This window comes from Centroberyx gerrardi, chromosome 11 (genome assembly GCF_048128805.1).
Source record: "Centroberyx gerrardi isolate f3 chromosome 11, fCenGer3.hap1.cur.20231027, whole genome shotgun sequence".
NCBI classification, from domain to species: Eukaryota; Metazoa; Chordata; class Actinopteri; order Beryciformes; family Berycidae; genus Centroberyx; species Centroberyx gerrardi.
In genome coordinates this window covers 10351988-10376744 of record NC_136007.1, presented here as the reverse complement: position 1 = coordinate 10376744, position 24757 = coordinate 10351988, and the positions used below count along the sequence as shown (strand labels likewise).

The following is a 24757-nucleotide window of genomic DNA, read 5'->3' as shown; positions in this document are numbered from 1 at the left end:
GCAGCGATAGCCACCATGGCTGAACAGACAAAGAAAAGAGCGCCACCTACAAAAACTCAGAGAGTAACTTCAACTTCAACAGAAAATCCAAGAAAAAATATGTCACAGTACTGGACACACTGTTTGATTGACAGGTGATCTCTGCAAAAAGACCTCAACAATGAGCACTTAGTACCAAAGATGTCACCAAAATCCCAATAAATGAGGAACTTGCGGATTGCTACTCAAAACTGCTTATACTTAAGGGCCATATCACACAGTTTCAACCACATTATGAAGACACACACACTCGCACATTTGCTGAAAAACAGACTAAGTTATGAAAACAGATACACAGATTTTTCTCCCTCTCCATCTCTCCCTTTCTCGCTCACACACACACAGAGCCAGCTGACCAGGCCATTCTAAGTAGAGCTGTTTGAGTGACCCTTGTTAGTGGTAATTTAACCCCGTGGACCTGTTTACTCGTCTCCTCTCTCTTTTCTCTTTTCCTCTCCTCTTTCCCCTCTTCCTTACCTGTTCCTCTCTCTTCTTTCCTTTCTCTGTTGGCTCTCCTCTCTTCTTTCCTCTTTCTTTCCTGCAGACGGAGAAGGAGGAGCAGGTACGTAAGATCAAGTCTCGTCACAGCGAGGATCTGGTGTCGCTGCTGGGCCATTTACCCAACAAGAGAGAGCTGGAGGACTGGATCTATTCCAAGTCTAAAGAAATCAACGGCACCAGGGACAAACTTGCCAAACTCAAGTTAGTAAGATTTGTACACACACACACACACACACACACACACACACACACACACACACACACACACACACACAGTATATACTGTGTGCAGAAAATGTTAGGAACACCTACTATTTCCGTGGTATTGACCAGGTAAATCCAGGTTAAAGCTACATTATGATCCTTTATTGAACTATTGGATTGTCTTCAGTCATGAAGGGGAGATCTAGATGAAGAGGGGAATGAAAATGTTATTGTTACAATGTTAACTCTTTCTCCTTGGATATCGTAATGGCATAATAAATCAACATTTTCTGAGGTAACTTTTTGACACACATTCCTTTGCAGGAGCTAATAGCTGGATTTATAAAAGTCAAATAGGTTGAAATGTTTAAATTTTTATCAAAACAAAGTATTGGAACAAAGCATCAAATTAACGATATTGGTATTGGTATCGAAATTTTCTAAATGAATCCCAATTTTTAAACATGGACAGTGGAATTGATAAAAACAAGACTTTAAATTCTGCTTATTGATAATAATGATAATAATCCTAATCATCCTCATCATATACATCTGTACATAGTTAACAGAATGTATCTTTGTGGATCAATGAAGTATCGCATTGTTATTTGTTATTCTCAGTAAGGATCTGGCATCAAGTGAGCAGAATAAGAGCCACATTGCTGCTGAGCTGCGTAAGAAGGAGCAACAGTTGGCCAATGATGAGGAGAAGTTCTTCAACGTGTGTGGTAGTCAGGATCTGGAGCAGGACCTGGGCAAGCTGCAGGAAGAGCTGGAGAAGTCGTCCAAACAAAGAGGTGAATGCTACAAAACAATGGAGTTTCAAGTGGAGGGATGAGAGATTGTGTTGTTATGAGAGGATAGCCTGACTGTGAATGGATCTTGATATCAGACTTTAATATAGAGGAAATTGTCAGAAACCAAAACCCAATTTTATCCTGGCATTGCACCTATATCTGGTATCAGTATTGGTAGTGTTGTATCCCTATAGGAAGATCTGTAAGCTGAGAGTGAAACAACCTTGAAGCTGACTAATACACAGTATTGCAGCGCTAGGTCGAATAGTAGTTGTAGCCGTAGATAGTGCTTGTTTTAACCTGCTGGGAATACCAGATGGGTGGGATTTACTGCATCAGGGCAATTCACATAGTATCAGGTGGGTTGTCAGCCTTTCAAATACTTTCCTGTGATTATCTAAACTTTCTAGCACTAAATGCACCATGCTATGCAGCAAACTCCACCCATTTGGCACCTATGTAGGCTAAAACAGTTAATAAAAATAATGTGCAAATGCTTTGGTCTCACATACAGACTAGATCTTGTGTGGAGGATATTGAGACTTTGACAATATTGTTGCAAAGCGAGCTTGTCACTGAGTCCTAATAATAGTAATAGTTGTAGTGGTAAGAGAAGTAGTATAAGACATGCAGTAGGATATGATCTAATCTCTTGCTCTCTCTCTGTACCCGTCTCTGTCCAGCCATGCTAGCTGGGGCCACGGCGGTGTACACCCAGTTCATCAGCCAACTGACGGAGGAGAGGGAGCCCTGCTGCCCCGTGTGCCAGCGGACATTCCCCTCGGAGTCTGACCTGCAGGAAGTAATCAGCGACATGCAGTCCAAACTACGCCTGGTGCCGGACAAGCTGAAGAACACAGAGCAGGACCTGAGGAGGAAGGAGAAGAAGAAAGATGAGATGATGGCTCTCAGGCCTGTCAGGTATGGAGCTGGTGGGTGGTGGTGAGAGAGGAACATTAGAATCACTTTATTCTCCCAAGTGCAGTAAATGTACAGGAATTTGTCAGAGACATTGCCATTTGCAGAGACGCCAAACCAAAGACTAACACAGTACATACTTTCAGACACGGCACAGGGACAATAGGACTTCAAATACAGTGCAAGGGGAAGTGCAAGATACACAATAGGGTTGGGCAATAGTGCACATTCTCCTATCAACCAGTCGTCATCACATATATGGCCAGGCAGACACACAGCATGTGCGATGTAAGTGTGATGACTTAAATGACTTAAATTGAAATGTAGCTTTGAAATGCTCAAGGAAGGGGCATTTGTACATTGTGGTATGAGTCCTTGCAGTCAAGAAAAAACAGCTGATGGTTGTGGTGCATTTCCACAATGAAGCAGTAGCACAAGATACAGCAGAGGATAAAGCAAGCGCACCCTGAGGAAGGCTCTGTGACATGTCGGGTGTGTTTAGGCTTGGCTACGCTCTGTTCTGGCTCTAAATAAATTTTAAATGAACTTGAGCATAATTTTTGCCTCTCTCTTGCACTAGGCTACATTAATTATCAAGGATCAAGGTAATTTCAGCAGAAAATTGGCAAGGGATCCCTGGTATGTTTGTCCAATCGCCCAACCCTAATACATGATAGGCTAGATAGGTAGACTATACACATCACTCTAAAAATAGACATTAAACATTCAATTACTGTTTATTTAGGCAAAATACAGCAGTCATTGTTTTTGACGATTGGCCACTTTACACCTGCCATTCACACTCATGTGTACACCTATTTCCCAGTGAGTTGGTTTCACAAATTCACCCCATGAAGAATGAACAGTATGGACAATTAAATCAAGCAAACATTGCCATTTTTCCTCCCACCAATGACTTTAATGGGAAGAACTGGTCTGCCTAAAGGTGCTCTTAATAAATCCCTTGGGTAAATTTGTGTTTTATTGTAGGATCAATAGTATTAACAATCCACACTTTGCCACCTCTCTCCTTCTTCCTTTCTGTTCTCTGAAGGTTTACACCACTAGATGGGGCTACATTCTCATGTGACAGAGATGTCTCCCCTGGGTCTCCTCACACTCTCCATGCCCTGATAAGACGACCCCCCCCCCCTCCAGCGGGGTGTTCAGAGCAGCCACTCTCTTGTTATTTTTCAAAGTAGAAACTTTATTATCTGAACTTTTCAGCACGAGGGACTGAAACGTTCAGAGCAATGGAATGTATTGAAATTGCAAAGCTCACTCAAAAGAAACAAACATGCAGACGCAGGGCATGAAAATAGCGTGCAATAACAGTGCAATACCAGCAGCCAAATTTGGCCTGGTGGCAGTTGTTAATTCCAATACCCCGTGCATACACATTTTCAGAGCTCTGTACAGTCTGTCTTGCAATTCAAATGTTTTTGTTGCATGTAATGAGAAAATCTCTATACATTAGCGTAACATATTTTTGCATAAACTGCATTTTTGGTTGTTTTACCCACTTAGAAAACAATTTTGAAATCCATTTCCCTAGAGATGGCAGAGAATTAGGAGAAGAAGCCTTAAAAGGAGGCACTGAATACAGTACAGACTGAAGGGGCATCTCAGAGTAGTAGTGAGGATCCCGTAATTTTGGTTTTGGCTTTCAGATCATAATAATTTCAACAGTAAAGCTTTTGCACATCTGAGTAAAAGGTGCATAGGAAAAGAACCTGGGTTGAGAATTAAAGAAAAGGCTCCCACATAAAGTTTACTGAATTTTGCAATTAGAGCATTTTTTTTTTTAAAACAACGTTTCGGTACTAGGACCTTTGTTAGGTGGTTCTCTCCCATTTCATGAAATGAAATCCCATTACGTTAGACTTGTTTCACTTTCATGTGGATACAGTAACCAGCAAAATCAAGATAAAAACAAAAGGCTATTCATTTCTGAATGTGCTAAAAATGGAAAACTAAAGCACCATGGTTATGTACAGTATGTATTACAATTGGGGGTTGCAGTTGTGTTTAAGATTTAACAAATACATTCCAAAGCATGCACAAAACTAATTAGCCTTCACATGAACAGATCAATTAAAACCAGGATTTCACTGAAGGTTTTTTGTTGCATGTTTTGTCAGTGTACAGAGAAAAGCATGGGCAACCAGGAGCTAACACAAGATGTTGAAAGGTTCAGATTAGGAGAGGCATATAAAAATGTCAAAGATCTGACGCACAGTGTGAGCATATTGAAACCCATCATCAAGAAGTGGAGGAAATATGGCATCACCAGGACCTTTCCTAGGTCAAAATGGACAACTGTGCAAAGGAGGAAGCTCATCAGGGAAGCTACCAAGAGGCCAACAGCAACCTTAAAACAACTGCAAGGCTGTATGTTTGAGTCTGACTACTGCAATCATACAGCAACCATATTTCATGTTCTCCGCAATTCTGGGCTGCAAGGGAGGAAGGAAAGATAGAAGTCAGTTCTCACAAAAATGACATCCAGTACTTTATTAATAATGCAAGACACTGTCAATCTCCCAAAACCATGTGAGAAATTGTCTCATGGTCTGATGAAACCAAAATATAAGTTTTTGGTCTATTATATTTGGTGCAAAGTCAGTGCAGCCCGTCACCCAAAGAACACAGTGCCTACTGTTAAGCATGGTGGTGGCAGCATCATACTATGGGGTTGTTTCTCTTCAAAAAGAAAGAACATTTCTAAATCCAGATTTACTAAGTTCGTAGAGACTTATCCAAACAGACTTAACTAGTGTTATCAAAGCAAAAGGTGCTTCAACTAAGTGTTGATTGAAAGTTGTCTGTACAAGGTGTTTTTAGTTGTCATTTGTAATACATTGTAATACATTGTAATACATTGTCAGAAATCTTTTGGTTTTACCTTGATTTTGCTGGGTGCAAGATCCACTTAAAATTGAAAAAGTCTGATTTAATGGGTTTTCAGGTCAGGTCTCATTACAATAAATCCTAGATAATTTGAAAGGGTGTGTTGACTTTTGATCTATCTATCTATCATCCATCCATCCATCCATCCATTCATCCAAAGCTGAGCTTCAGAAGAAGGAGCTTGCTGAATTGAGAAACAGACTGCAGCTTGTCAACGCAGAGAAGATGTTAGACATGTCTGAGTAACCGTGACGTTTGTCTTTACTCTCTACTTCACATCAATCCCTTTTCTCTTACCTCTCCTCCAGGCAGTCGATGTCACAGCTTCAGGAGAAGGAGTTGCCCGAGTTGAGGAACCGCCTGCAGAGTGTCAATAGAGACATCGAGAGGCTGAAGGGAGACGTGGAGGAGCAGGAGACTCTGCTGTCTACCCTGATGTCCGAGGAGGAGACGGCCAAGGCCTGCCTGCCGGACATATCTCTCATGGACAGATACCTGGTACCATATTCCTGTCTGTCTGTGTCTGTCTGGCTCTTTCAGCCCATCTCAGTCTTTTTCCACCTTGGACTGCTGTATATTCTGATGTCTATTAAAGACGTAGCCAATGCCTGCCAATGTTTTTTCTTTCTCTCTCTCACTCTCTCTCTCTTTGTCTTTCTATCTATCTCCCATCCTGACTACTTAATCTATACCCCCATCATTTCACCCTGTTTCTCTTTTCCTGATATCTAAGTTCCAAATAAAAACAGTAGCTAGCCAGAAAAAGTGTAGGACATTTAAGTTAAATTCTCAGCAAATAAAAACAACAACAACAAAAAAACATTATTTGAATGTAAACGCTGACAAATCTTGGCCATGTAAAAACGTCACCGTAAAGGCATCGAAACGTCCTGGAAATTGATTAACGATTATGTGTATTACCCCTGCCTTATGCATCTTTCTCCCTCCCCTCTTTCCTCGCCTGACTGTTGTGCTGTTTTTTCATCCAGATGGACCTTAAGGACGTGGAGAGGAAAATAGCTCAGCAGGCATCCAAGCTGCAGGGAGTGGACCTGACCAGAACCATACAGCAAGTCAGCCAGGAGAAACAAGAGACCCAGCACAGACTAGACACCAGTAAGACGGCATCACACAGGCACACACACTTGAACAGATACTGTACATGCACACACATATACATGAACACATGCACATACATGTGTACACACCAGGAAAAACAAGACCCACTATTGTAAACCATCATTTTTGTTGTTCCCCATCTTGTCCTATTAGATGGAATGATAAGCTTTACAATAATAAACTCCATTTGTATAGCACTTTACAAATTTGCTTTACAAAGACATTTAATAAAAACAAGAAATTACATACAAATTTGACAAAGAATTAAGAATGTAAGAATTGTTACAGAAACCAAGTTTATAAAAAATGGTCTTCAAAGTGATGTTGAACTTTGGTAGTACCTTAGTGTGTAGCTTCCTGGACATGATAAAACCTCCAAATCAGAGATTCTCTATTATCTGTTGCTCTGCTAGAGGAGTTTGGTGAATTGCGTTTTTTTCTCTCTCCATTCACTGCCATTGTGTGGTGAAACAGGTCTCAAAATCACACTTCTAGCACATAAACGAATGCAAACAACGCAGATTCAAAATTGATTTTGAAATGTTTTAAGTGAATCGCTTTCTTTATGTTTATTAAACCTTTCAGTTTGAGCAAGTGTTACACCGAAATCTTAGTTTATAAAAGTTTATTTAAAAAATGGGCTTTAAGAAGTGATTTAAAAGTCTGATTTAGCTAGCCTAAGCTCTTTGGGCTGGTTGTTGAACATTATAGGGGCCCTAATGGAGAATGCTCAGTCCCCTGTGGTCCTGCGGTCTTCAGTCTAGACAGACTGTGGGACCGACTGAAGTGCTCTGCTTGGTTATGGGTGCACCCTTAGCTAAAAGGCTCATAATGTAGCTCGGGGCCAAGCCATGCCATGAAAATAATGTAAAATTAAAATCGACCATAAAACTAACAGGCAACCAGTGCAGGGAGTCTGTAATTGGAGTGATAATGATCTCTACACTTGGCACCTGATAGATCCCTTGTGGCAGCATTCTGCATAAGATACAGGCATGACGGAGACTTTGGAGTGAGGCAGGGGTTAAGAGAATTACAATAATCTAAGCGAGAGGAAATTAATGTGTGAACGACAATGTCCAAATCAGTCAGTCCTTCTTACAAGATTTTGTACTGTATTGTTTGTTATTGTTGTTTTTTTTGATTGATGTGCTTGTGGACTGCTCGGTTTACCGTAGCTGCAAACCTAATTTCCCTTAGTGGGACAATAAAGTTTAAATTGAATTGAATTGTAAAGTTTAAATTGTTTGGTTTTTTAAATAATTCTCAGCTAAAGAAAACATGACTGCAGAACCCTTTTCACCTGCTTGTCAAAGGTTAAACTGGGATCAAAGAAAATCCGTCGGGCCTCAGCTACAGGTTTCACATTTGAGGCCAAGTTCCCCTGTTGACTGCAGATTATACTCAAAGAGTCACGTGGACTGAAAAGAGAGGAGAGGAGCTCATACAGACTGTCAAGACAGTTGGGGTTGCTGGTCTCTAAAGGGAGATACAGCAGGGTGTCATCTGCAACAATGGAGGTACACATTGTGTTTGCAGATAATATGACTGAGGGGGAAAAATGGAACTGAAGCGAGTATAAAATTGCCTGTTTGTCTCTCTGTCTGTGTCTCTCTGCATGTCCTTGCAGCGTCCAGTAAGATGGAGCTGAAACGTAAGCTGATCCAGGACCAGCAAGATCAGATCCAGACACTGAAAAGTGCGGTGAACGAGACTCGGGCAGAGAAACTCCAGCTTAGCAGCGACATGCAGAAACAGCAGCAGCTGGAGGAGCAGAGTGTGGAGTTTACCACCGAAATACAGTCCTTAACCAGGGACATCAGGGTAAAATGTTTTTGTGTTTTTTTTGTGGAGGAAGTGCTTGCTCAAGGTACTCAGGGTTGTGACCTAGACCCAAGACCCACAAAGGGACTTGTGTGGGAATTAGCTCACACACAACAGAGACATTTACCAGTATACAGGATCAGATGTTTGTCTTGTGTGTTTTGCGTCATCTGATCGGCTCTTCTGATCGGCCTTTTTAGAGACCACCGATCAAACTATTTAGAACGAATATCGGCCGATAACGATCGGTGGCCGATCGATCAGAGCACCCTTAATAAATACTTTGTGTTCTCCCCCCTCCTCTCTCTCCATCCAACCAGGAGGCGAAGGAGCAGCTGTCCCCCATGTCTGCCACTCTGGAGAAGCTGCAGCAGGAGAGACAGGAGCTGGTGGAGCGCAGGAGACAGAGGCAGGAGGAAGGGCAGGACAAGGTGCACACATTCACACTTTTCTTTCTTGTCATTTTCTCTCTTCCTCTTTTTTCTTTTCTTCTCCTGTTTTCTGTCTCCCTTCGAACTTCAGGACAAAGGACCAGAAGCAGTTAGATTGGGGAAAAAAAGATATAACCAGTGGAGATACTTTGTGGTGAAAAATTCACTTTTAAAATTGGCTACATTGTTAAAAACAAATGACCAACGTGTCAAACAGATCTAGTCTTTGTCAGGGTCAAGATACAAATGAGCACCTTATATACTAACATGGGAATTTCAACAATTGGAGAATTGGGCATACCACAACAATGTCAATGCAGTGATCCTGTTGCCTGATATCAGACAGAATTGTCAACTCGTTACATTCCATTTCCATTGTCGTGGAACCCTTCAAGAACCACTCAGTGGACTGCTGTTGATTATGCTTTATTTTACGTGCACGGGAGAAGACCATTGCCGTGGCAATCAAATGAATCTCTCTCACCGGACACTAGATTCCGATCAGTATTTATACTTGCTCGGGGGGTGGAGCTTATAGAGGAAGTAGAATCTTACAGACAACCAGCCTGCAGTGACACCTACAGGTCTGGCGGCGCACAGCATATATATACACAATTCTTCCACACCGTCTTCATTGCCTCCACTCTAACCGATTTCCGTGGGGGAGGGGGATTCGATTTTCCCTAACCAATCACTTGAGACCAACGTATCCGCCTGAATCTAACATCATTTTAAGTCGACACTGATGCGAAAAAAACATCTCCCCTTCAAAGCAGAGTGCTGTTCGGATTTCAGAGTAATTGGTACTTTTAATCAATTTAGAACAGCCTCGATAGCAGTGTCTACCTTGTCTACAGCGGTCGCCATTGTTGTTATTACTCCTCCTTGGTTCCGGCGCACAGCTTGACAACGCTTGACAACAGCTTGACAACGGCGTTAGTCCCACCCGTGGCGCTGATTGGCTAATTGTTAGTCCCCCCCCCCCCCCCCGCGGCGCTCATTGGACCGATCGTTTTTCAACCGAGAGAAACCGCTGTTTCATGTCACGGTGCCAGACCAGAAGCAGTCAACTCGGTGGAGTGGGCGGATTCAAAGGTCTGGACCCAGGCAAGTGATCCTGGTCTCACACCCAACAAATGCTGCACAACAAATTAGGCAATGAAAAAAACTAACAGTAAAATAGATTAGGTTAGAAGCAGTTAGATAAACTTTTCTTTCTCTTTGTATTTTTCTTTCTCCTTTAACTTCATCCTCCTCCTCGAAATTACAATTATTGTCATACCACACAATGCATACTGTGGTTGTTGTGCATACTCATTTGTCTACTTATCGTTATTCAGTCACTTTTCTAACTCTGGGCATCTTTGACAGATCAATGCCATCAAGGACAAAGTGAAGAACATCACCGCCTTGGAAAGAGACATCACCAGATACGTTGAGGAGGGCAAGGAGGAATACAAAGAGGTAAAATATAGGCCATTATCATTGATTTATCTGTCTGTCTGTCCAATAAGGATTCATTCATGGGTAATTTTTTTTAACAAAAAATTTGGCATAACAGTTGATCATGCAGTGTGTATTGTCTTCATTTGCATCGAAACACCAGCTTTCTTTTTGCTTTGAATAACTTTGTCAGTGTCTCCTTTTGATATTAGCTGCAGGTGTTCAACTTTAGTTGTGTTGGATTGACTGACTTTTTGTTAAGATTGAATAACTTTATTGACACTGACTATTGTTGTTGCAGCAAAAAGAGTCTGAGCTTCAGGAAACCAACACCCAGCTCCATGAGGCTGAGAAGCATAAAGAGAAGATCAACAAGGAGATGGGAAACATCCGTCAGGACATCGACACTCAGAAGGTACAGCACCCCCAATCATCATCATCGTCTTCTTTTTCTTCTTCTTCTTCTTTTCAAGGAGAGTTGAAAGTCCACTCATCTTAGTATGTTTTTTCGTTACTGTGACAGAGCCATGAAGCCAGGCACTCAACTATTGCACAGTTCCAGTTTCGTTGTACCAGCTGGTGCAAATAGAGCACTCACACTCTTTCTCAGTTATTTACTTTAACTATTCCTGTTTCATCAAGTATTAAATATAACTGACAATAGAATAGTGAAGCACTGTGCTGTTTTACTTTCACATTAAAACACCCACACAATTAAATCGTCCAACATTCTTGATGTCCCTCACTCTTCTCTGCAATGTGACAAGTAGTCTTTCTGAAAATTGGTGCATTTAGTTTCGTTATGACATGATGCGTTATCACAGGATTAAATCCCTCATCTTCTGTCCTGTCCTGTATTTGACTCTTTTGAACAATGTGAAGGCTCAGCAGAATTGGCTACAGGTTTACTTCACCCAAAGAAATATTTTGCTGTCTAAATTGTAGTTCAGATAGGATCTAGTGGCTTGAGATCACATAATCGATTTATTGTAAGATTACAGTCTTACTTTTTACTGTTATCTTTGAGATCTGCATTTTGATTTACACTGGGATTTAGACTGGGATTGCACTTTAGAATATGCATTGTAATTGTAATCCTTGTGGAGATTTCAGTCTAGAATAGTGTTTCTATTCAGTTCAAGACTTTATTGTTGACAAGGTTTTCAATAAAAACACACAATAAAAACACATAACACAATAAAACAGATCACCATAACACATACCATAAGGATAAACATGAGACAGACCCCAATTTTTCCTTTGCCAAGAAGTCACACAACTTTTTTCTTTGTTTTTTTTTTGTTTTTTTTAACTCAGTTCATCTAAGTTGCTTTTTGGCCACAACACTGTCAGAACACCCAGCGGCTCCCTGTTGGGGCCCGATCCTCTGGTTGAGAAGCGCTGATCCAGTAGTTGAATTGTGGTCTTGAACTTTTTGTGTTTCTTAGGTCCAGGAGCGCTGGTTGCAGGACAACCTGACCTTGAGGAAGCGCGTTGAGGAGTTGAAGGAGGTGATGGCTAAACGGCAGGCTCTTATGAAAGACATGGGCAACATGCAAGTCATGCAGCTACGCCAGTAAGGCCACTACACTGTTATTAATAATCACATGCATTGTCAAACCAAATTCCCCTTGCATGTTTTTTTTTTCCTGCTGTGATTCATTACTTGTTTGTCACTTTTGTTTATCACACCATCGTTACTGTTCCTCTTGAATATCGATGCTGAGAGCTTTAGATGATTGTTTCCAAATGTATGGCTATTCCATTTTGTTTTAACAAAATCAATCTCTCGTAGTTCTGGCATTTAGGTCTCCATAAATTAGTGCTTTGCCCTTTGACTTTCACTTTCTCTCTTTCTCTTCTCTTTCTCTTCTCTTTCTCTTTCTCTCTATCGCTTTCCTCAGCAGTGATACACCTGAATGAGTTTATAGGGTAAATACTGTTGGATTTATGTTATGTAAGAACACTACATCTTGGCCGATCCTCCAGTATCATCAGGATCAGCCTGGTGGTGATATTATCAGTTTTCCTCTTTCATAATCTTTTCATCTCATCTCATCTCCTGTGTTCATTGTGTGGTTGTCCAGAGAACGACGTGAAGTGGAGCGCAAGTTGGAGGACTTGAAGAAGAACCGCAGCATTGCGTTGGGCCGTCAGAAGGGCTTTGAGGAGGAGATACTCCACTACAGGTCAGACATGAATATCAAATACAGTTGCAGTTGTTACCTGGAGGCCTTGTCCAGCACCCCAGACCAAGCTGAACTGACTGCTCATAACTACATACTATGGATGAAGTTCCTTTTTGTATGATCACATTCTGCATGCGACTATATGTAACACATGTCACCTCCATCTTTGAGCTTGAAATGCATATAGTTAATTATGCACATTTGCTATGCCCAGTTGCCCACCCTGCACATGTGCTTTTGCAGTGGACTCTTTACCTGTGTGAATCGTCTAACTGCAAACATCCATGTGTCTATAAAATTCTTGGCAGCAAGGAAAAAATGCTGCTTATCCTCTTTACCTTTTTTTATTGATTTATTGTTTGACCTTTACTTATTGTATTGCTATTTATATTCTACTCTGTTTTTTGCTATGTCTGTCTATATCTTCTGTATCTTTGATTTGTTTAATTTTTGACTTTATGACTTTTCCACTATTATGCTGCTGCAACAATGCAATATTCCCACAGCAGTCATTATAGTCTCGTCTCGTCTCGTCTGGTCTCGTCTTATCACATCTCATCTCACCTCATCAGTCACTATTGGCCCGGTGGTGACCTAACCAATTTCTCATTTGGCAAACCAAACCAAACCAGTGATGAATCAAAGACAGACTTATTATTTAGAAAATTCTGAAAACTCTTTCATCAGTTAACCACTGAGCGCTTAAAAGATTGGTAACAGTTTCTCCACTGTGTGTCCAGTAATTTTGTCACTACGGTATTTATTGCTGATGAATGCTGTTTTGCATTATTGATAATAATTGGTTGATGAACTGAATTTTCTCTTTGATTTGATTATTTGCAGAAAGGAGTTGCGAGAAGAACAGTATAGCAAAGCTGATGAGCGCTACAGAGACAAGATGATCAAAATGAGGACAACTGAGCTGGTCAATAAAGACTTGGACCTCTACTACAAGGCCCTTGATCAGTGAGTGGTATACACACACACACACACACACACACACACACATATGAAATTAATGTATTCAAATACTGCTCATTATAGATTTTATATGGACAGAGACTAGTGCCAGCAGAAACTGTGTTTTTTTTTTTGTTTGTTTTTTTCTCGGTGCTTGAATTGAATCATGGTTTGCAGAAATTGAAACTGATTGCATTATCTGAATTTGTATTGTCAAATTTGAAACTGACTGTAATGGATTGAATTTGAATTTGGACATTATTGCTATCAACTTTAAACTTTTATTTCAAACTAGTGTGAGGTAAAAATTCAACCCTCAATATGCTTTCATATTCAGTTCTTACAATTCAGTTTAAATTCTCTGAGACGCACATCCAGGTATTCAGGCGGGCTTGGCTAGCGAGACAAACACTGCTGGAATGGTACAGTAGGTTGCTGGAGACGTGATTAGGACAGTTTTATCACATTTTGTATGTGACTTTCTAGTTTTGTATGTCACTATCTAATATATCCAACTTCTGTAGCTAGCTGTTTATAGCTAGCCTGAAGCTAACTGCTAATGCTTGGTAGGTATGCTTGTAGACACTTGTTGACATCTTAAAACAGTTCTTTGGCGAGGCAAAAGGAGAGAGGGGAGCAAAAGGGAGAGGAAATTTTTTTAAAAAAGAGAGAGAGACGGGGCGACAAGCAGAATGCAACACTGTATAAAACAACAGAAATCATACAACAATTGACAAATGAGAATAAAAAGGATCATTGTGGTGGTGGAAAAACAGTTGAATGTATCGGTAAGAATGTCCATGATAGCATAAAGCTGTTAATGAGATTAAATTGCCCAGTGCTGGTGATTATTTATGTTAATTGTCCAGTGTTAGTGATCAGATCATTGCAGTCATTGGGTGCAGTACAAATGCATCAGACAATAACACAACACAAAATCATACACAACAGGCGCCTGTGTGAGAGTAGTAAAATCATAGATTATTGTGAGGGTTGAAAACAGTTGTTAGTAGTGGTGGTAAGATTTTGTTTCAACTCTAACTCACCCTTTATCTCTTCATCAGCAGTTTTCTTATGACTGGACAACATGGCCACTCTTGTTCTTCCCTATCATGCCCTGTGAAGTTCATCTGTAGTCTGAGATGCGCACCACAAAGTTTCTAGCATGTTCGCTGAGGTCATGGTGGGGAAACTACATCTGTACCGTCGAAAAGCGATGCATGTCTGAGCAATGATGTAAATTCTGTTCTACAGCCAAACTGTTCCAGGCAGCGGTATCCAGTGTTTTTGAAATTAATCAGCTTAAAGGAGCTACATGTAACATTTTAACAATAAACTATTAGTCCAAAACAACCCAAATGTTTCTTTAGTAAATGTTTTTAAAGTGAACGGTTGACGTAGCCTGATATTCAGACTGAATAGCCATTTCGTTCCCCCTCCATTATTCAGTGATTTTCCCCAAACCAATCACTAGTGACTGACTATCCGGCCGCTCTGACGTTATTTTCAGTTACACTGATGCTGGGCGTATTTACTGACTTCACAGAGAATGTTAAAAATATCGTCTTTGCAAAGACAGCATGTTGGTTAAGGAATGATTTCAGCAAATATGAAAAACCGTTGCACGAACAGTTCAAACGCTGATTGACCCGATCGTTTTTCCGATCGAGAAATCTCAGTTGAATAGAGCAACACCAAACTCTCTGAATCGCTTGACCAAATCTGAAGAGTTGGCGGGACGCAATTCAGGAGTCTGGAACCAGGCTATGGTTGACGTACAAGATTATAGATGAAGGCCGCACACAGTCTATACAATTGTTGAATATTTATTCTAACAGCTCTAGGGCTGAAACGATTCCTCGAGAAACTCGAGTAACTTGATTACTAAAAATCATCGTTTAATCCATATAACTATATACACGCTCACTGTGTTTCGCATGGATGATTATTACTGTTGCACAACACGCTGGAGAAAGAGAGAGAAAATAGCAAGGGGCGAAGAGAAGAGACAGGCCAGAGAAAACGACAGAAAGTGTCCAAAGTTTGGGATCCAGTGTTGCCAACTTGGCGACTTTGTCGCTAGACTTAGCGACTTTTCAGACCCCCCTGGCGACTTTATTTCTCAAAAGCGACTAGCGACAAATCTGCCGACTTTTTCTGACCATGGGAAGTAATGTTAATGTGTTGAATCCCAAAGCATTTGGCAATAAATTGGTACGGCTGATGCCGGTTTTCTCTACTTGCTTGTCTAATCCAGAGAGGTCTGACGGTCACAGCGCTTCCCACACACAGCGTAGCCCCCCTCCCTCCGCTGAGAGCAGGGACTGTAGGGTAGGGTCCACTTGTAATTGCTACCGGCGTACGCCGAAACTGGCCCGGGTGGGCGGAGTCAGCACTTAATATTAAAACCGGATGAGATGAAGGCTAGTAAAGAATGTACGTTAATTATGGCTATATGTAATGGCTAGTTAAGAACGTAAATCAATATGGTGGCTAGTTATGATCTCCCTAAGTTAGCTAAGTTTTGCTCAAGAAAATAACCACAGAAAATAAAATGCTGCAGTCAATTTGTGAAAGCCTGAGCTTCATTCATGTTATTATTATGATAGTCACACACACACACACACACACACACACACACACACACACACACACACACACACCTACTCCCCTCACAGTGATGCATAAAATACCCCAGAAAGCAAAATATCAGGTGGTGTAAGTAGCAATTGGAGCCTAAAATGCACCAGTCCAATACAGCAGGTATATTCAGTTTAGTTTGATTGCAGTAAGTAGGGTCAGCAGGTGTAGGGCAACCCTTCAACATAGTAAATAAATGTACATTAGCCAGCCTTATGAACTTGTATGATATTTAGGCCTAGTAATAAATATCAATAATAATTATTATTTCACCTCTTTGTCAGTAAATCACAGCGTCTTATGGACAGCTTTTCTCTTTTGTATATTTACTATTGCTCTTTAATAAAGCAAAAGTATTTCTTATCCGATTAATGGCATAATCGGTAGAATACTCGATTACTAAAATAATCGATAGCTGCAGCATTAAACAGCTCTCTCTTTATCATGTTAAAAGAGAAGAAAATTGAATGTTGTTGATATTTGATGGGATCTGCCTTGACAGGACCTGCTGCAAGGACCTAGTGTTGTGTTATTGGTTACAAGAAGAATAAAGGTAGTTTTTGTTATTGAAACATTTTGTGTTTTCCCCAATAATACAAATCAGAAATAAGATTTAATATGATCTGGAATCAATAAGCACAATCTGAATCAGAACCAGTGGAATCCAAACGATACCCATATGATGTGTGAAAATTGCACTTTATGTGCTTGGAGGCACCTATCCCAACACTTTGAGAGAGTCTTATGTATGAGATACCAACCATTTGAATGAAAGTGAAGCACACATGTTATAAGGTTGTAAGTCATCTTTTTTGCTTAAGATGTTTTGCTTACCTGTACTTTTGAGATATTGATTGCTCAATTTCCGGTAGCATTATTTCCCAAAATGGATACAGCATTTTGCAGTGAAAGCCCCCATATGCACCGTCACATCCGGTGGCCAATAGTTTTGATTGTCATCTGAGGTGAGGATGAGACTGTAGCAGAGGTTCAAAGGCATCAGTGAGTCTCGGTAAGGAAGTGTGTGCTCACCCTCTGGTTTTAGATACCATCTCTCGAGAACAGAAGCATCATTTACCCATGTATGTGGGTGAGTTAGTGCATGTTTCTGCACTGTTGCAAGCAGGCCTTGGAGGACTTCCAGCAGACTGTACACCCAGGTCACAGTTTCCTTCTGAGTACGAAGAAAATGGTTTCATAATAGCATGCTTTGACTTGGGAGGGAGACAAAAAGTTAAATCAAAATCACTCTTGTGATTGAATTGCTTCCTTGGCTACTATGCACAAATTTTCACAAATGTGAACCGGTATCTATTATGTTAAAATATGTCAAAGAAATGGCAGAACTCACTATCACAGGCAAAAGCAAGTATTGCATTGTTGCAAGTGTTGGAACAAATGACTAGGGGTCTAGAAAACTAGAAAATGTCAACACATTGCATGTCACCATGTAATACCCAGCTGCTTTCTAGCTGACCTGGTGGCTTTTCAAAAACTGCACCTGATTGACCTTGAGTAGAGATTGGTCTCTCAATTTAATAACATAAACAACAAAATAACAAAACAAATCAATCCCCTTATTGATTGTTACAACTCAGTCAACTGTAGCTGAGCTACAAAAAGCAACAAGCAGTATGAGTCTCCAGCTTTTGTTTATTGCATTTAAACCCATAAGAAATATTTTCTTGGAGTCTCCTGTACAGCTATCCATTCATTCCACTCTGTAATGTGGTCAAGTTCTCAAAGGACTCAATCACAAAACAAAATGATGCAAATAAAGTAAAACAAAAGGAAACCAAACAAAGCACAAAATGGCATGTTGGAAAGACAGCAGCCCTACCTAATCTGCCCAGCCTAGCCTAACCGGCACCACCAAACAAAAAAATTGAAGAAACCAATTCAAAGAGGGATCTACCACCAGGACGGCTGAGCGTGCAATGGGCAACAACATAGACAAAAGAAAGCAAGTGAGTGTAATGATGCAGACAGATCAAGAGGCAGCCCTAGACTGGGTCCCCAACAGCTGGTTCCCATATTAATGCTGTCTGAACTAAAGTAAAGCACCTTACCGTGGCGGCCGGCCACAGTAGAGAATATATAGGGGAAACACTGGGTTTATGTGACAAGCTCAACAAAGCCAAAAAACAAGCTGCAAAAGCCAAGGCGAGTGTAGCCGCAGGGGGAGCGATACACCTGCCGAAGTTGTAGGTGGAGCTGCCTGTTTGACGGACAGCCTGCAAGCAGCTGGAGCTTCTCCTACATATCGAAACGTTCTGAGAAACCATGAAGGTTCACGGCTTTCAGAAGTTCGTTTTGGGCGGTTCTCAGAAGCACTTCCGATGAAGCACATCCAAGCCTTTAGAGAGAAGACCGTGTCGGTCCCGAACTAGATAGGGTTAGAGTTGGTCATATGATAGTGAGAATAGATACAGTAGGTTTTGAATTTCGATTTGGAGATTTGCAAAGAATTGGCCTTTGCTTCCCCTTGCGTATTGAGCGCAAGGGGAAGTTGAAATTCCATTGAGAGTAGATTTAGATTTAGATTTAGATTGGTACCTCAAAGCAAGTTACAGTACCAAGATACTCGTAATGTTAATGGGTCACAGACAGAATGCATTCAATATAGGTCAGGAGTGTGTACCAAGTGTTGTCACAATAACCAAAATTTCAGTAGTACTTCAATACTGTTGCGAAAAATTGAATTCAGTATAAAATTTTCTAATTTTGCTTACAGAGCCGACAAAGACGGACATTTCAAAACCCCCTGTGCAAAGATGTATACAAAGCTGTCCAAGTTAGGTAAAAAGCACCTCAGTGACCATTGTTCTGACATTGCTTGATGGTCTTTCTTGTTTGGTATCGCAATTGGACATTAAAATTGGTATTGACATCAAAATTCTGGTATCATGACAACACAAATTTACCCCACGACTTTAATTTATTTGTACTAATATTGGCCCAATACTTGTTCTCACCTAAAAGTTCAGTGTATAATGATAACTCCAATATGATGACTCCATGTCAAACATGTAAGCAATATATCTCATAAATATAAAACTTTATTCAACTTTTGATCATAATCCACATGGATTAACATCAGCATAAAAAGCCAATTTCAAACCACTGTTCTTTTGACTAATATAGTAGAAAATGCTGTTGTATCTTTATTTTTCACCTTTTTGTGTATTCTAGTCTAATACCTTTTCCTTAGTAAGTCCAAAGTCATGATCTGTTTCTACAGTTGTTGCATAAGCAATTATTTAAATGTGATATAAGTCAGATGGGTGGATAAGGAGTGCTCAGCTTTCTTTCTTTTTTTCTTTTTTTATTATCCATATATGGTGAAACTTTATCACTATGCTGCTCAGGAACCACACAGCAGTTTTTATCAGAGGTCTCATCAATTACCTAGATTATGGAGGAAATGCTTCATAGTTTGTAGGGAAATAACACCGAGCCAGCTGTCTCTTCATGTCTATGTATGTCACCATAGTACTACAAAAATGTATTGAGACCGAAATTAATGCTTTCGTCATTTTATCGCCAGATTTGCAGACACGGAGGCTGGCAGTAGTTTATGATTCAGAGCCAAACTGGCCATATGAACATCACAAAACTGTACCAACCCACATAGAACGTCATGATGGTTCTAAGGCGAACAGCGACAGACCGCACCATACTTGGGAATGCTGCCGTGTTGTGTGCTTTTGTGTGTGAATGGCATAAGTTAGAGTTCAGTTGACCGCCATGCACTCAAAAGCAAATGCACGCACCACTCCCTGATACCTGCGCACACACACAGAGCGTGGTGGTGCGCCTCTGTTCGCCTTTGAACCGTCTTAAAGTTTAAGATGGGTTCTAATCCAGTGCTAAATTGTGTCTCTGTTCCCCCCTGTTCACCCGAGAAAGGCTACAGTTAGACTTGTCATTTCAATGCAACTTTGCCACCTGATCATGCCAGGACCCACACAAAATTGGATTTTGCTCACATTGCTATCAGATATTCAAACCCGATATGGAAGCAGACAGGCTCTCGTTGTGAGCTGTGGGCAAAAGTAATGCAGATTTTTTTTTAAATACAGCCACAGGAGATGCTTAAGCTATTTCAGGCCCAGTGGGACAAAGTGATGTGATTTCTCAAAATCTGATCTTTAGATCTCCAAAAACCAGATTGAAATGGCAAGAGTAACCGTAGACTAATATTTTCAACCATAGGCCACAGAGCCTGGTTGATTCCAAACTCATCCCATTCTTTTCTTGCTGTTTGATGTAGCTAATTTATTTTCAGAACTCCTAAAATAAGAGTTGGTTGCCTGCTAAAGTGTCTGATACAGACACCAAAGTCAAAATATACCAGCTGCTGGCTGGTGTTAATGAAGGTGTATACAGGATCTAGTCCACTGTCGGTTTGTACCTGAGTTCCTTTTGTTTTCCTCAGAACCATCATGAAGTTCCACAGCATGAAGATGGATGAGATCAACAAGATTATCAGAGACCTGTGGCGCAGTACCTACAGGGGTCAAGGTGTGTGCTTTTTTTTTTTTTTTTTAGTACCCAGTATCCCATTCAACTCACTTGATCCATCCATTCACACCTCCCCGTCTCCTCTCCCCTCCTCACGTTTTCCCTCCTGGCCTCTCTCCAGACATAGAGTACGTGGAGATCAGGTCTGATGTGGATGAGAACTCGTCCGCCGGGGTGAAGCGCCGAACTTACAACTACAGAGTAGTTATGGTGAAAGGAGACACGGCTCTGGATATGAGGGGACGCTGCAGCGCCGGTCAGAAGGTAACAGAGAACACACTTGTGAAGATAAACTCCAGATTTTGAGTCACCATCTGATCAGATCTATTGGGTGTCAAGAGTTTAACTTGTGGTTTGACTTTTTGGAAATGTTTTAACCTTGTTGACATTTCATTTAGCAAGCCCAGTATCTTGTATTTTTCAGGAATTAGCTAAGGAAATGCATGGAAAACTCGTGTCTGTCATATACTGTCAATCCAAGGCTCGTACAATAAATGCAAAGTAAAGAAATATCTTGAATCCAGTAAATCACAAGTATTAAACCAACATTTCTGCAACAGGGAGTGCCATACTGCAATTTGAAATTGGGTCTTTAATTTGATTCAATGTAAAGGTATTATAGACAATTGGTGCATAATGTATATATTCAAAATATTTTATAGATAGATATATGGAGATGTCATGCGTTTATTTATTTTTTTTTCCTTTTTTATTCATTTCATTTTTCCAAATGTGGTGTGTGTGTGTGTGTGTGTGTGTGTGTGTAGGTGTTGGCGTCCCTGATCATCCGCCTGGCTCTGGCAGAGACTTTCTGTCTAAACTGTGGGATCCTGGCCCTGGATGAGCCCACCACCAACTTGGACCGAGAGAACATTGAGTCGCTGGCCCATGCCCTCGTAGAGTCAGTACACACTTTCGTTTATTTGTACATTAAAAAGACATTAAATAGTACAAGGGCAATTAAAGTTAGGAAAAGGCATATTGTGCAAGTGAGGTTTAAAAAAAAAAAAAGCTTAAAGCAAAACCTCACCTAAAACATAATAGAAAACAAAATACAAACAGAAACAATGGGATTTAACAAAAAGACAACAACAACAAGTAACGCTGCTGACACAAAACAAGGTACAAAGAGAATATGGAGCTTTCATTACATTATTGTGCTTTATTTATATGATAGCTAATTGTACTAATGGCCACCAAGTGAAGCTATTCACTTGGTGCCCCCCCCCCCCCCCCCCCCCCCCCCCCCCCCCTGTTGGTGACCCCCCACAGTTTGCCAAAATTCTGTGGGAAACACTGCTGTCTGAAAAGATTTCTACAAAGTCATACACATACAAAAACAGGAGCAACCAATAAAGCATTTCTAGCTCTGCTTTATGGGAATTATCAGCACAGTTGGAATGCATGTTTGACCAGTCAGATACTTAAAGCTGAAGCTATCTATGGAAAAACGTAGCTTATTCCAGTGTGACACTGTATTTGTCAGTGTCCCTCTTCACGCTGTTTTTTCATCTCCCTTTCCTCTTGCTCACTCTCCCCAGAATCATCAAGAGCCGCTCCCGCCAGCGAAACTTCCAGCTGCTGATCATCACCCACGACGAGGACTTTGTGGAGCTGCTGGGGCGGTCCAGCTACATCGAACACTTCTACCGCATCCGTAAGAACCAGGACCAGAACTCGGAGATCACAAAGTGCAGCATCACCTCCCTCTCCTCTTACCTCCACTGAGGCGGGCAGCAGACTCTTTAACTAAAAGCCTTGGAGAATACACATTATTCTCTAATCTTCTTGCCTTCATAGCAGTTGGGTTTAGTTCATGTTCAGTTCACTCAGTTCAAAATTTAGATAAAACCTGGAATTTAAATATTAATAATAATTAAAAAAATAAATAATAGAACTGTCATTTTCAACATTTCCTGTTTTTGAATTTTGAAGGAAATCCACTTTCAAATCCACTTTCAAATCAGTCCATCTATTAATTGATTTGAAATTGAGTTAACTGTCCATCACAGTATTTTTGAGCCTACCCACAGGAAAGAGACTGACAAATATCCATGATGCAATGGGCAACATTTTAGATCACACATGTACACATTGTGGACTAACTGTATTCATCACAAAACACCAAGTGCAGTGTCTCTCCTGACTGTCTTTTCTCCATCCAGCTGGAATGGAAACCACTGAAGGCTCTAGAAGCATCCCATGTTGATATTGTGCTTTTATAATTTCCCTGTCCAAACACCAAAGCTGCTTGTGCTTCCTGGCATACTGCTTCCTCCACACTGCCAAGAAAGTACTCGGTAAAGTGGATGCCTCAAAGCAATCCACAAGTCCTAGTGGGACCTGTGATCTCTCTATCTCCTCCTGTGGATGTTTACAACTGGTTCTGTTGTTGGTTTAGGACAAGACATGCCAAATTGCTGTTAAAATCCTCTCATACACTGCAGTATGATTGATTGAATTTTCTTGGCGCAGATGATGCTAGTTTAATTGTTCCTAATGTATAATTTTACCTAGGTCTGTTACTATTTGGATGGAGAAACCAAAGAGTCTACCGAGCAGAACACTTAAAAAAAATGGAAAATAGAACACTGGAACCTCACATATGAGGATCTATTTACCTGTTCATGAACTCAAAACCTGAAAAACAAACTAAAGTCCACCTTTGGCTCAAAATAAAGAGATGCATACTTTAAAACCAAGTCACTGAGACAGAAAAAATGTTTACTTTCAAAACGTTAACAGTGAAAAACTGTTTTTGACCATGTCATTTCAGTTCTCTATGGTTTTGTAATTATTATTTGTTAATGTATTTCCTTGCTTATGTAATGACTTCATCATCCTGACTCATGATATTCAAGCCTAACTCGCATACAAAAACTAACACTAAAGCCCAGGCTCTCAATCCATATCCTTAATGGCCTAGACAATAGAGCAGCTTGGAAAACGTTGCTTTACTACAGTGTGTAGACATTGATAACATAGATCACAGTCTGAGGAAATGCAGTTATCCCAGCTCCACACCACTTGGTGTTGATCTTAATGCTACACTACAGAATACTGTTCTGAGATATCCACTTGTAAAAAAGATTGTGTTAATTGCTATTGAAGTGTTTTTGCAAGCTCTTCAATCTTTTCATGTTGTTCAAAATCTCTGCTCCATTTGTGAGCTAATAAAGTTCAATCAATAAGTCACTTCTGAAGTGCCCAAGCTATTATCTCTGAGTGTCTCTCATTCTAAGTATTAAGGATGCAGGGCAGTACGTGGTTGCTTGTTAGGAGAGAGAGATTATATTGCTGGTATGGCAACCGCTCTATAGATCCGCTATTCAGAGAAAAGTTGCTCAGTTTTGGTGGTGAACTGGCTAATCAACCACATCTTAATCAAGATATCCTTAACCTAGCTCACACACTGCAGGCTGATTCTGCAATTTTTTTTTTTGGGAGGAAAAAACGTCAAGGCGTGGGCAAAGTCAGTATATAAATCTTGTGTTGTCAGCAAAGACATCATAACCAACTGTAAGCCAGCGACAGAGAGATCAGTACAAGGGCTTCTTGAAATAGCTTCTTCCAGAGTTCGACAGGCAAAGAAAGCAATTATCATGAAGACAATGATGCTTCTACTGGTCTCCACTGTGGCGCTGCTGGTCAGTCCAGCAATTGTCAAGCCACATCACAACCCCCACCATGCTAAAGTTACCAGTATTAACCTGGACAAGGTGTTGGATTTGGCTACAAACTACAGCACGTCTCTCCCTAAGGTAAGAGCTCATCTGTTAAATAAACGCAATTGCTAAAACTTGGTCAGCTTCGACATGGGGAAACCACACACTTTAAATACTGCATTTGCTCATCATTAAAACAGTTTGTAAGTCAGGAAAAAGCCTTTGAAGTGCAAAATTGTCATCTCGTCACGCATTGCCTCTTTTGCACTCTAGGATGTGAAGGATTCCTACGTGGACCGTGTTAAAGACCAGGGCCCCAACCCATGCAAGGTGAGGAGAGTGACGTATCTTTGCAACATTGTGGGTTCATGTCCATGTCTCAGGCTGTGAGGCAAAAGTAACAATAACAATAGCAATAGCATCTAATTTGTACTTCATATACTCTAGTTTGGGAGTTCTTCGCCTCAGTTTGTGGCAGAATTTTAGAAATCTTTTTGTGGTAAGCAAGTAAGTTAGGCATAAAGTGCAGTGGTTCAAGAAGGTTAATAAAATGTATGAAAAACATCAGAAATCAGCTTAGCTCTGGTGTTCAT

At 40.7% G+C, this 24757-nt stretch overlaps 1 protein-coding gene across 1 annotated transcript in view; it reads left to right on the top strand.

Moving 5' to 3' along the window:
• Positions 1 to 22387, top strand: part of rad50 (RAD50 homolog, double strand break repair protein) — a 32952-nt gene extending 10565 nt beyond the window's left edge. The window contains exons 13-28 of the mRNA XM_071895975.2: positions 584 to 741; positions 1366 to 1541; positions 2225 to 2462; positions 5678 to 5867; positions 6359 to 6485; positions 8119 to 8312; positions 8633 to 8743; positions 10115 to 10207; positions 10488 to 10601; positions 11635 to 11762; positions 12274 to 12375; positions 13219 to 13341; positions 20414 to 20499; positions 20621 to 20763; positions 21267 to 21400; positions 22041 to 22387. Of these exons, the coding sequence (XP_071752076.2) occupies positions 584 to 741; positions 1366 to 1541; positions 2225 to 2462; positions 5678 to 5867; positions 6359 to 6485; positions 8119 to 8312; positions 8633 to 8743; positions 10115 to 10207; positions 10488 to 10601; positions 11635 to 11762; positions 12274 to 12375; positions 13219 to 13341; positions 20414 to 20499; positions 20621 to 20763; positions 21267 to 21400; positions 22041 to 22227 (2304 nt within the window). The 3' untranslated portion in view covers positions 22228 to 22387. The remainder of the gene's footprint in view (positions 1 to 583; positions 742 to 1365; positions 1542 to 2224; positions 2463 to 5677; positions 5868 to 6358; positions 6486 to 8118; positions 8313 to 8632; positions 8744 to 10114; positions 10208 to 10487; positions 10602 to 11634; positions 11763 to 12273; positions 12376 to 13218; positions 13342 to 20413; positions 20500 to 20620; positions 20764 to 21266; positions 21401 to 22040) is intronic.
• Positions 22388 to 24757: the final 2370 nt, after the last annotated feature.